Source organism: Cataglyphis hispanica, chromosome 10 (genome assembly GCF_021464435.1).
Source record: "Cataglyphis hispanica isolate Lineage 1 chromosome 10, ULB_Chis1_1.0, whole genome shotgun sequence".
Lineage (NCBI taxonomy): Eukaryota > Metazoa > Arthropoda > Insecta > Hymenoptera > Formicidae > Cataglyphis > Cataglyphis hispanica.
In genome coordinates this window covers 670,337-684,294 of record NC_065963.1, presented here as the reverse complement: position 1 = coordinate 684,294, position 13,958 = coordinate 670,337, and the positions used below count along the sequence as shown (strand labels likewise).

The window sequence follows — 13,958 nt, the reverse complement described above, 5'->3', positions numbered from 1 at the left end:
TTTTCCGGCCTGTCTGCAGAGCGAAGACAACGTATCGCGGTTTCTCCAGCTGAGTCGCGGTCTTAATGGCCCACGAATGTTTGGTTGTACGCTGCAATAGCGGAAACTCGTACAGATCCCACGAGCGAAAACTTGCTGAGATATCGTCCGCTTTCCAAGGCACACAGCATCGACAGCTTGTTGACCTCGTTCAATATAACGTGTAGCATTCGCCATTGTATCTTGAATATGTTAATCACAGGCTCTAACGCCAAATTTCCAATCAGACAATTGTTGTCGTTGCGCGATATTAAATCATAAATAAATCACATATTAAAATCAACTCGTGACGAATGTTAATCACGACGCGTTTGTAATCTTCGCAAAATCCCAATAACATGTAGAGTGGTACGCAAAAATTAAAGTATCCAGTCGCATTAGTCTGTGCATCCCAGCCGGCGTTCCTCATAATCACGGTTCTATCGGATGATATCGTTACATAATTCTTGAGTGTGCTAGTTATTCCCACATTTCTGTTACGATCAATCTCCACACCGCTGAGTTCGTATCGAATCTCATCGAACATGAACGCGATGCAATTATTTCCCAGAGTAACAGATCCTTCAGCTGGTTTGTTTAGCGTTTAGTTTTCCTTCAATGTATAAAAAACTCTCATACAGCAATGTATATAGATCCTGTTGTTGTGGTATTCGTATCTCGTTGCTGTGTTCAAATGTTGTGTTGGCGTACGGATTGTACGTGTGAGTCTCGATTTTGATGATACGATCGTCAAAGACTGGCTCGCCTCCAATGTTAAGGATGTCGGTCATGTTTTCTCAGATATTTCTTACCACAAAGCCCAAAGATTGCAAAAATTCAATGTTTGAAGCTCTGAGTTTCTTTCTCGTCTTTTTAGCGCAACCTAATGGTGATGATGATGATGATGATGATGATAATGATGATGATCGGATAGTATAATTAATCGGTACCGTAAAGATATTATTATATCTCACGTTCTTCTTCGAGTCGTTCAACACAAGCATCTCATGTACCGCACGCTATTTTGTCGCCGTCGTACGTGCAATCTGATGGTGATTTCTTCTCCTCGAAAATCGAGCAATCGTCCGTCTTGATCCGGGACGCGTATCGTTAGATCCGTAATGCTCCGCGCAATGATCGGCAGATAAATGATCTGCGCAGGCCTTTCCGATATCTTATATCCTGGCGGTACGCTCGGTGAAAATTCATGTATCATATGAACGCGTTTGTCATTACTGTACGCACCCGCGGTCACGTTACTCTCTATGCGGATAATGTTTACGTTGATGATATTAATCGATGCCACTGTCTCGGCTGTAATATGCGATTTGAGAATCCCAATAACGATCCAATGTTGTTGGGTTTGTTAAAGTTTACTCTGAAAGCGCACCTGATCTCGCTATTCATCGTATTATAATTAGCACGGAGTACTATCGGGTATTCTACAGTTTCGTTCTCGTCACCGTTCGCTCGAACGGTCTCCTCTCCCGACGGGATATCACCGCGTTTATCAACACGATTGCCGGAGCGAAACACGCGTCGCGGGCGTTTCCGTAAAATTGCACGTTTCAAAAACTCATGTATGGCGTGTATCTCGTACGATCCTTCGGGAATCGTAATTTCCGTGTCATTTTCATCGAAATAAAATTTATTATTAGAGAAATTCACTTTCGACATCGTATGATAAGTCTCAAAATTTGTTGGACCGAGCTCAAATCTATGGCTATGGTAGTGTGCTGCGAGGAAGCTACTCTTCCCAGTCAGCGTGAATGTCATAGACATGTAGGGAAAACTGTTTAACGAATACTGAGTCTTAACGGCGCATCGTCAGGCTTTTAAATTCATACCGATCGTCGTCGACAGTACGAAGAAACTGCAGACACAATTGTCTGCAGATACTCTGATCGTAAGTTTGAACAGGTGTGTGATTGTACTGTATATTCGTCACGTTCCGCCCGAAATATCGCACCAATTCATTCGGTGGATGAAGATTGCCAAAACTGTCGAAATATATATATATAACGCGATTCTCCCTCTTTGCGTAGGCCACCCAATGAGTACCTGGTCCTTTGGTATTATCCAAATTCATGTCACTCTCGTTTCGACGTATACCACCGATTGATAAAGAATCACGCATAAAAACATCTCTAAAGAATGGTATACCCATACGTTTTGCTAGTTATTCTAATTGTATGTTCGTTGTCACGCCCGTAGGCATATTTAACGTCTCTTTGACGAATTTTTTTTTTCTTTGTTACCATGCCCTGTTCACGTTTGTACGGGCCGAGATACAATCCCTGTCCATATTTGTACGGAGCGAGAGCCCGTGACCTTCCATCGTGCGATTGTGGCGTTGCAGTTCCTCCAGCTGATGTCGCGTGGCTTTGCTATCGTTCACCGTTTTTGCCACGTCGGCCGCTTCACCGATCAAGGATCCAAGCGCGCCCAATATTGGTAAAATCGGCAATACACCGCCTCGTTTCGCTGTTGGAAGTATCCATTTCTTCACTGTCTTTTTCTTCGTCTTCGTCTTCGCTTTCGTCTTCGACTTCATGTCCATACCAATCTTTGTCTTAGCTTTCATTGCCGCCCAAACAGCTGTAGCGGCTCTCTCACTCAAAGTCGAATCTTTCGTGACGATGCGTTTTTGCGCTCTCTCAGCGAGTATCCTGTCAGTCGTGTGTCTCTCGGTGAGATCGGTGCTCCGAGAATATGCAATGTCGTGCTCGCGGCACGCCGCGTCCAATGGATTGATACCCTGATCACTTCTCGTCAATCGTTTTTCCAAATGAGTACCCGGGCCGCAAAATTGATAGCCAGGAATATGTAATTCGATAAGAAGTGCGTTTATCGCGCGATTTAATAGGCCTCTACCTATTTTCGTTGACATTCGCTGCAATCTTTTATCAAAGGCGCTGGTCCAACGATGTGCGTTTGTTGCCACAATTGATTGTAACGTTCGTAACAACGACGATATTGTTAAACCTCCAAATCCGCCTTTATATGTTCCAGAAATTTGTCTCACAGATAATGAATGTGATCGCCGCACATTCGCAGCAAAACGATTTTCAGCACAAATTGTAACTGTTCGGCGCTCGAATTGCAAATATCGGAAGGTCTCGATAGCAAGATGAACATTTTCGCTACTGAGCGATTCTCGGTTCTGCATACCTATAAATAGGCGTTCGATCGAGGCTTCGAATTGAGGTAAAACCAAGAGATGTTGATAAATTTGATAGAAAGTCCACACGGTGTACGTTTCGAGAACGTGTACGTGTGCTCAAAATCGCTTCAACAGCCAAAATATCGATATCTGGAGAATTTATTGACATCGATCGACGAAATTGGTTATTTTACATTCTCCAACAACAGCGACGTTATTCCGCCAAGCAAGGCGCGTCCAAATTCCATCTTCGTGTTCGATGACGTGGCATGCGATAAGCAAGATGCGGTGAGAGAATACTTTTCAATAGATCGACACTCGAGCATCGACTACTTTTATCTCTGTCAGACGTACGCGAGAATACCTAAACATCTGATACGCGACAATGCGAACCTGCTGATTCTATTCAAACAGGATGGTATCAACCTGAAACATGTGTATAACGATCACGTGAATACCGATATGTCGTACGATGAATTTTGCGCCTTGTGTCGAGATTTTTGGCAGCACAAGTATGGATTTGTAGTGATAGACAAAGACAGTTCGCTCAACGATGGTTGGTACAGAAAAGGATTTAACGTGTTCGCGATACCGCAAAGCGATTAGTCGTTGCCGATACGTCGTGGTAAAACGTGAGAAATTGACTCTGCCGACATGGCTGGCAGCAAGAGTATTCGTGAGCGCGAAAAGATTGCGAGGAAAATTGCAAAAACGAGCGAATCGATTCGCAAGAAACATCGCGCTTTGAAAACCGGTAAAATCGAAGAGGCTATCGTATTAGACAGACACTTTAGACTTCTCATCGGATCGACAAAAGATTGTCGACAACTCTAGTTCGATCGTGGTAAAGAACGAAGTAACATCGATGCGGAAATCGAACCGTTAATCATCCAGAAGCGTGAGAAGGATGCGACACTGAAAAAGAGAGAAAAACAATCTGATGTCTGGTCGAATCACTCAGCGACACCGCATAAATCAAAACGATTGGACGCTCCACTGGATGAACCGCCGATAACCACTACACCGTCCGCAACAATGGAAATCGTACCTACGATGCCCGAATTACTTGCTCGCGAGGATGTTTTCCAAACTACCGATGACTCGCTCATAACGTTCGTTTGAAATCAATTGCAAACACCGGAAGATCAAGAAATGTTGCGAGATCAGTTAGGTCCACTGGGTCAAAAGTACATCTGGCCTGTCCTGATCAACATAGCGGTATAGACAACGTGTTTAGTGTTTATCTCGGTCAGGATGGAATGATATTCGGTAATAAACATTTTGTCGTGGATAACGCGAATAACATAATTATCGACGTACGATATGTTGGCACACCTGGTCTTTACTAGTTGATCATCAAGAGAACCCCTGATGAAATCATCTATACAGATGATGATAAGCAAACGTACAAGAGCATGCTGTTGGCAACGAGCGCGCATAAAGACAATCACGATGCGCATGGTCAAATACGGGGCAACAGAGGATACAAGTACAAAGAAATAATCGCACCGTTGATGTCGATCAAACCGAAAAAGAAAAAATCTGGAAAAGGAGTATTCATGCCTCGCGCGATGTCGCTAACCGACAATAAAATTGATTACGTGCATACGATCCCAACAAATTGATGGATCGTCTACGATTGCTCGACGCTTCGCGCCAAGCAGATCACAACGGTCGCGACAACGAAATCTTGTCGATCATCGAAAAATTTCGCGAAGCTGGTATTATTATAAATTTAAAAAAAAAAGAAAACAAAAGTTTGAGATAATAAATGGTAATGTAATTTTTTCATACATATTATTACGCGCCGAGAGACCAGTCGCATCGCTAAAAACATGACATCGTTAAAATCTGATAAAAATATCAAGAAGCTACGACTCGTCGAGGAACTGTATGCTTCGGCGAGAAGAAATTTTCTTCGAAGACACGTCATAGTGCGGGGATACGATGACCTGTAGCAGGCTGACATCGTCGAGATGCGTCCGTACTCGCGTTTCAACAGAGGCCATCACTAGATACTCACAGTCATCAATGTGCTGAGTAAGTACGCATGGGCCGTTCAAGAGGTGGAAGCGAGACGGTTAGTTCTATCGCTAAGATAATTCAAGATAGTAAGAGATGTCCGAGAAACATGCAAACCGATATGGGGAAGGAATTTTAACACACCGATGTGCAACGCCTCATGAAGAAACATAACATTAATCATTATTCCACGTATTTGGTGTTGAAGGCATCAGTCATCGAACGATTCAATCATACTCTGAAAGACGCTATGTGGAAGATGTTTACGCTCAACGGATCTTACAAATGGATAGATGAGTTGCCGCGACTCGTGTCGGATTACAATGCGCGCAAGCATCGAATGATCATACGACCCATCGATGTTACCCCCGCGATCACCGAAAGACTCTTAGCTACGGTATATAGCGCGATAAAGATAGCGGGTCTAGTAAAGTTCAAAATAGGTGACTCAGTACGCGTTAGCAAATACAAGACGATTTTCGAGGAAGGTTATGCACCGAATTGGACCACTGAGGTGTTTAAGATCTTTAAAGTGCAGCGTACTAATCCTGTAACTTATCTATTTGAGGACTATCGCGGAAAATCCATCGCTGGAGCATTCTACGAGTATGAATTGCGTCGCGCGAATTATCCGGATGTATACCTCGTGGAGAAAGTACTGCGCAGAAGGGTGACGAGATTTACATAAAATGGCTGGATCGCACAATTCTTGGACACAAGGACAATGTCGTTTATTAATACAAACTATTTATTTTTACATATGCAAAATATGAAATACATATAAAATATCTAAAATATTATATATATATATATATATATATATATGTAAGATGGTATATAAAATATAAAAAAGAAAAAATAGATATATATATATTTCTTGTTTACCTATCTATAAGTTGATATATACACACACACATACATGCATTATACATTACATTACATTAAGCTACATTGTATTACATTTTATAAAAGTATCCGATAATGTCCCCAACGTATCGGTCGTTTCGAGTACGATATATCGTTTGTCATCGTACGGACTCAGAGCAATTTTTGTCTCGCGGATGGTATATACTTCATGCAATTTTGACCTAATACACGATTGTTGACGTGTCATTTCAATCTCTTCGTTCAAGCATCGTGTGTAATCGTCAAACATTATCGTTCTCGCAACGACGTTATTTTTGACGCCTTTAACCTTTTTTGTATCTTTTTTATCATCTACTCGCAACGCGTACATTTTTGTCCTAAGTCCAACGAATTCGGTCATGATCGCGCCATTATTTTCATCTTTCATTAAACCCGGTACTTTCTTGTTCTTGAGCGGTATGTATACCATACACGTTGTTAGCCGGATAATCGCTCGTATCGAATCTATCGATATCGCGTTTCATATACTCATATATATCGTCGCATTTAATATAATAAATTAAACTATCTGTATCGGTGTACATGACTTTACAATTTTCGCGATATAACGGTAACATGTATTCGTGATGAAATTCGTACAAACACACTTTCGATATATCAAGTATGCACATACCGACGTAGATCGGTTTATTGAATTTTACCTCAAGTTTACGCAGTTCAATGGCGATCAGATTCTCAGGAAAGACACTTCTGCTGTGAAAATTCGGTTTTGCGATCATTGCCTCTGCATCGTATCGTCCGTCTCATTTTGTTAATAATTTTACATCAACGTGATTGCGCACGTTTTCCATAGTTTTACCGAATACCGCGTTATTCATTAATTTGTACAAATTTTTTTCGAAATCATTTCTCGCGAGTGTTCGAAATTTTGTATTGAGTTCGATGTAATCGCGGAGCCATGCGGATTGAGCAAATTGCAATACGGGATGTATTTTTGTGACGCGAAGACCATGACGCATACACTGCTGCAGGTTGCGATAATGTATGACATAACGTTTTTTATCGCATAGAGTCGCGAGGAGCTTGTCCTCCCGCTTACCGGGAGGTTTATCGCGTATTGGGCAAAACGGCAGATCAGCATGCGCATCATGAAGATGTTGCGGATACTCCAGATCGATCTCGAGAATATAACCTGTTGGCGAATCCGAAGCGATCGCGCTAATGTTAAAATCAGAGATGTCATCAAAAATCGACATAAGGCAATGGTTGACACATTGCCCATCCATATAAGTTGTTTACATCAAAGTACATTAAATACGATGAAGATTTCGATAGATCGTACGACTGCATATACTTGTTATTAGCATGCGCGTATCTGCTGGAACATTGACTCAAACCACCGCGTATCCTCCATTCGATAAACATAACCATGTCGATATCAGTAAATAATTCGAACGTAATATTTGTATGTTTCAACATGGCATCCCACGTGTAACCGGGGAGAGTAAAGTAATACGCAGGATCGAAGCCATAACTTTTAATGCAACTTTCGCGGAAATTTTCAAAAATATCTGCTAATAACAAGACATCTGTTTTTAAATATAGATATTTAATATTCGCCTAGCGTTCAAATAGAGAACCGCTTCCAGACTTAGCGTGCGCGTAATCGCTCTCGGATACAGTGTCACCGGTCAAAGAACTGTGAAATAAATCGCGCGGTGGTAAACACGTATCTTCCAGCCTGTCGATGTAGTCGATTTGTACGGAAAGACGCCCTTCCGTGTTAATAAATTGAAATTGTCTTTATTTTGAAATTTCGATTTTAAAATGTTGAGTTTATTTTTATTTAAAAGAGATGCCAATTTGTCAAGGCTGGCTGAAAAAAATTTATATGAATCTATAAAACGCAATTTGATATGATTTTTTTTTTCTGCAAGTTTAACATTTTTTTGTAAAAAGTATTTATTTTTCTTTTGTTATCGGTAATATGTCGATTTACCCTCCGAACGCTGTAGCTATTTTCTTGATAATAAAATGTGAATCGTAACTGGATAAATTACGAAAAACTGATGGAATGTAAAAAGAGTCCTTATAATTTAAATTGCAATTTGAATGCGCGGGACCTCAGTACCGCCCAGTCAGATGGCAATGATCGCGTACTCGTGTATTGTCTGGCGCGAATGGTTTCTCGCAAATGTGACAATGCATCGCGCTGTGAAATGTCTCCCATTGTTCGTGCGAGAGAGTTACCATAGGGACATTCGTAGATATTATATTTTTTACGCGGTGCGCTAATTTTTCAAGTTCGTCAGCGAATGCGATACAATCGACTCTGCGATAAGACCAATACGCGGATAATGTTTCGTCTTACGAACACTGCATGTAGTATCCAACGCTAAATACCTAATGTTGAAATGTGTACATAGACGTCGTCGGATCACTGTTGGTCTTCTTTAGCACGCCACTCCAAATAAACAATGAATGGAAGCCGCTCCTTTCTGTTATAATTGTCGAAGCTGAGCCACTTGTTGTTCTCGTTCGGTAAACGGATGGCGCACTCGTTCATTTCTCTATAGTCCACCGTATGTGACTGCAACTTGTTGTCGGATTCAAAATAGTGTAAACATCTGTAAAAGAAAAATAAAATTTTTTTTTTCATTTAATTTTTCATTTGCATATATTTAATAAAAAGAAAAATATAAAATATACGTACCGATCGTAAATGTATTTTTGACCATTATGTTTGCTCAATTGCGAGCTCACGAGCCGGGATAAATTCCTGATCCACGCAAAATCCGGCGTTGTCGTCCCGTGAATCTTGCACGTAAAACAAGTTGTCGTATTTATCTCTCTTTAGCTCGCTCAGTCGAATCGGGACAATGTTTCTTTCTTCGAGGCAATATACATTTATGGAGATATCATTGATACATTCAAATTTTTTAATTTGATTCACAGTTACTGGAAACTCAATATCCTGGAGATTCAGTACTGTCGTATAATGTGGATACGATGATTCTCGTTCTGCATTTCTTTAACTGGATATAGAGCAGCAACCACTGACCACGCGAAACACGCATTATCATTAGATTGCACGTTTATTACTGCTCTCTTCTTCATTATTTCTTGCGGTAATTTTACGTGACATCCCGCGCGCATTGGATTATATTTGTTTATGTTTATAATTAAATCAAGTATTCGCGACAAAGCCCACCCACTATCGCGTTCTTGAAATTCTTCGAGCGATGCTGGGCTCGATAAAGCGCCGCTCGTACCATTCGCATAAATCTGATGTACGAAATAGTTCATAGTTTCTTGTATTTATGCTTTTATTTGCGCGCTTGTCACCTGTCACAAACTCGCCGTTGAACACAATATTCACTTTCACATTAAAATGTTTTTTTATCGCGTTTTGCATGTGTTCGAGCACAATGTCTTTGATGTCCTCAAGAAATTGGCGCGGTTCGATATAGTTTGTGTTAATCACTGCACCGGTCAATATGTTTTCGAACGCGGTATCGATCTCTCGCCAAACCAGTCTTTTTCGCGTTATTGTTATCACTATAATCACCAACATTAGGTATAAACTGTCTCTGTAATCGAGTCTTTACATCTTCGAGTCGCGCGATTCTGGCCACCAAAGATTGTCGAATTCCGATCGAGAAACGTGGACGCTTGGCACGATTACTTTCTTCGAGCTGTTTGATAAATTCTTTGTACCGCTGCGCCTACGCGAAGTATTTGCCTAAGATAGCGACTTGGTGCGACAGCTCCAACAGGTCGCGTTCAGTCTGTTCGGTATTTTCCATGTTTTTTTCTTCTTTTTATTGTGTACAAATTGGGCACATATTACACGGAAAGATCTGATACAATGGATTGCTGCAATTGGAGCAGAATCGATCATTCACTGCATCATGTAACTCAATCACATGCCTCCAAATTGCATACATGTATCCGAAATCAATATCTGATACAGCAATCATGGACGAAGTGCATAAAGGTAAAGCACCACCTGTGGAATAACAAAAGTAGAACACTTTGTACGTCCATTTAGCACAATGATTTCCGAATGAGACACTACCCTGTCGACTATTTCCTCAACTTAAGATCTTCACTTTGATCACTAATATAATTACTGTCATCGGACAATGCATGATCTTCATCAGACTCGTTTAATATTGCCTTGAAATTATTATTGTTTACTTGTTCCATTTTTCTAGATTATCACCAAAGATTATCACAAAATCTTCTTCTATACTGAACACTTGACACACAATACAGTATCCGCTATACTTTTTTTCGATCGATGTATACCGTCTCAAATCGTATACTGCAGTTTTGACGCCCTTCGTTCTTCATTATATATATTTCATTCGGCTATCAAATCATCTGTGAATGCATCGATGTCTGTCGTTGAATGAATGTTGCTACGCAAGCGCTTCTTAAGGATAGATACTAGTTTTCCACCGCTTTCGAGAAACACTCCAGTGAATTCCATCGTACACGCGATACACGAACGTGAAATCAGTTTAAAAAAACGTCATACAGATGATCTATATTATTACCTTTTTACAAGTAATTTTTTTCTTAAATACCTTTCATTTAATGACTGGCGAGTTCGTAATTTCTGCGTAACAGAATTCAATCCTGGTTGTAATGCAGCAAATAATAATGGTTAATTGAATTTACGTAAGTTATTAAATTTTATAATATTACTAAATTTAATAATATTACTAAAAATATATTTATTAATACAATTTTATATTACAGAAGAAGAAGCCCTTCCCCTACCAACACCACCATCGTTCCGCAGGCACCACTGCAGCATCATTTCTACTTTTCATTTTATTTTACGCACGCACACATGTATATACACACTTTTATAAATAAAAAAATGTATTAATATTAAAAATATTAATTATTTCTATATTTCCTTCTTTCCTTTTCTCGTCTTTGTTAGATATACAACCGCGGAGTGATGGGTGGACGAGGGATAACGCGAAGCGTTCGTAAGGCGGTGCGTTAGAGAGGAACAGCGCGAGGCGTTCGTAAAGCGATGCATTAGAGAAAGATAGCGCTAATGGTTGCATGCATGTGAAAAATTATATTAATATTAAAAAAAACATCTCCTTCTTTCCTTTTCTCGTCTTTTGTTTATATCTGTGCCGATAAACGGTTATTCCTATAAAAAAAATTCTCAACGTTCAGACCGCACGTGCAATATACGCTATTTGTTTATAATGTTTATAAAGCAGCCAGACATCGGCGCTCGCCTTTATGCACCGGTTTAAACATGTCCCATGATAAGCGTCTCTTCGGCTCTTCCTAGAAAAAAATTCCCTTCATACCGCACGTGTAATAGATGCTATTTGTTTACAATAAATATAGCAGCCAGACATCGGCACTCGTCTTTGAAATATGTCCGCTTCCGCGATAAGCGTCCCCTGCCCGCGATAAGCATCCCCTGCCTGCGCGATGTCATACCCCCCGCGCTCACAAGTTCCCCGCGCGGCTTCCTCTCGACCCGCATCCCAGAGGACCAAAGTTTGAACTCTCATAGTATTCCTACTTCCAGTCATCCTATAATATATATAGGATATTCCAGATCAATAGGAACAAAACTCGTGTGCAGATAGAGTGGATTAAACTGAGTCGAAAAATCCTTTATAATTTTTTTTGTATAACGCTTAATAAAAGAATTAATATTGAATAAAGTCTGATCAATTATCACCGATCTTTAGCCAAGCGCACGTCGGTGAGTCGCGTTGTACAGCTGAGCGTTCACGCACATTACCAAGCGCGCGGCTCACCGACGTGCGCCCAACTAAAGATTAGCGATGATTGGCCAGATTTTACTCAATAATAATTCTTTTATTAAACGTTATACAAAAAAATGATAAAGGACTTTTCGATTCAATTTGGTTCGCTCTATTTCGCACACGAGTTTTGTCTCCATTGATCTGGGACACCCTATATATATATATATATATATATATATATATATATATATATATATACTATGTCTATATATATATATATCTATATATGTATATATGTATATATATATATATATATATATATATCTATATATGTATATATATATATATATATATATCTATATATGTATATATGTATATATATATATATATATATATATATATATATAGACTTTATTTATTAATTTATGTTATTATAGTAGATATGTAACAAATGTTATTGCATATAACATAAAAGTTTTGTTTTTTTTTAATTTATTTTAGGCAATTTTTTTTGTTGAAAATTTTTTATGAGATATAAATATCATTTACGTGAAAGAAATATGATAAAGAAGAAAGGAGTAATCTTGAAAAGAACTAGAAAATAAATTGTTATTTTAAAATATGAGAAACTTATTTATTACATTTTCAAGGAGAATGATATTTCCGAAATTCCTCAATATTTGATATGTTCATTTGATAGATTTTTTATAAAAAGATCGCCGCAAATGACGCGCTACGATCAATAGTTTTCGATTTTTTAAAGGTGTACAGTGTGCATTGTAGTTTGCGACATTCTCTTTTTAATAAAAAATCCTATGAAACTAAACTATTAAATTAATAGATCTCGGAAATAACATTTTTGCCGCATTTTTTATGTGCATATACAAGAGTGTTCGGAAATTCAACCGACAAACTTTCAGAGATTGTCGAAGGATCATTTTTTGCAAATGGACCTAGAGTCGGAAACGTGTCATTACATCGTTACGATATACCATAGACATATATAACTAGACAGAGCATTGCCTACCCCCTTCTAAAAAAAATCTGTCCCTCAGTAAGTAATAGGACTGCGATAGAAACAGGAAATGTACGGACAGTCTCTCTCTCTTCGCGCATGCGCTGTTTTGAAAAATAAGGAAATAAGGAATACACACACACACGCATGCGCGCATACATTATCTAATAATAAATGTATTTTGGCTAACAATAAATTTCTATCATGTCTTTCATATAAAATAATTTCCTTATTGTTTTTATCATTTCATATTTTTATTTAACGTGTAAAAATTTAATTTATTTAATTTCTAAATTTAATTTGTAACTTTAAATTTTATTTTAATAAAATTAAATTACTTATATAAATTAAATAAACTCTAAATTAAATAAATAATAAATTAACAAATAAATTAATTATATTAATAAACTAATTTAAATAATTATTTATAATTTAAATTTCCAAATCTTAATTAAAATTGTTATATAATATAAAAAGGAAAACTCTTTTTGTAACAACATTAAAAGACAAACGCATTTATTTGTAAAATATATTTTGCTTACATATAATTAAAAAGACTATTATTGCAACATTAAAAAATAAACGTATTCATTTATAAAATATAAATTGCTTACATATAATAAAAAGAAACTATATTATTGCACCAAAATTAAAAAACAAACGCATTAATTTATAAAATATAAATTGCTTACATATAATAAAAAAACTATTATTGCACCAAAATTAAAAGATAAATGCATTCATTTATAAAATATAAATTGTTTATATATTAATTTGCTTGAATATATTTTATATGTAATATATATACATATATATATATATATATATATACATATATATATATATATATATATATATATATATATATATATATATGTAAAATATTAATAATTTATTGATTTTTAAAGATAATCAATCTTGAATGTATGTGTTGATCTTATTCGTTTTGCGGCATCATTTTTAGCTTTTGCTATATGATTTAATCTTACTATTAAATATTTTTTTATAATTAGTTTTATTAATTGATGTCGATGATTTTCTAAATAAGTTTGCTCTAAAATATGATTTAAATAATCTTTGGAACTAAAAATACTGGAATTTATATTTTTTAACGTTT

General features: G+C 37.6%; 1 protein-coding gene across 1 annotated transcript; it reads left to right on the top strand.

The window, feature by feature from the left end:
* Positions 1-3,835: 3,835 nt before the first annotated feature.
* Positions 3,836-5,891, top strand: LOC126852461 (uncharacterized). The gene is made up of 4 exons (XM_050597301.1): positions 3,836-3,955; positions 4,016-4,297; positions 4,531-4,734; positions 5,412-5,891. Exons 1-4 carry the CDS (start codon positions 3,836-3,838, stop codon positions 5,889-5,891), a joined length of 1,086 nt encoding a protein of 361 aa, XP_050453258.1.
* Positions 5,892-13,958: the final 8,067 nt, after the last annotated feature.

What these genes read in the sequence shown, in the direction of transcription:
- LOC126852461 (XM_050597301.1), top strand. Translation starts at nt 3,836, where the DNA reads ATGGCTGGCAGCAAGAGTATTCGTGAGCGCGAAAAGATTGCGAGGAAA. An exon ending in GTAAAATCGAAGAGGCTATC is followed by an intron (nt 3,956 to 4,015) that starts GTATTAGACAGA and finishes CGACAACTCTAG; the next exon opens with TTCGATCGTGGTAAAGAACG. An exon ending in ATGACTCGCTCATAACGTTC is followed by an intron (nt 4,298 to 4,530) that starts GTTTGAAATCAA and finishes GGTCTTTACTAG; the next exon opens with TTGATCATCAAGAGAACCCC.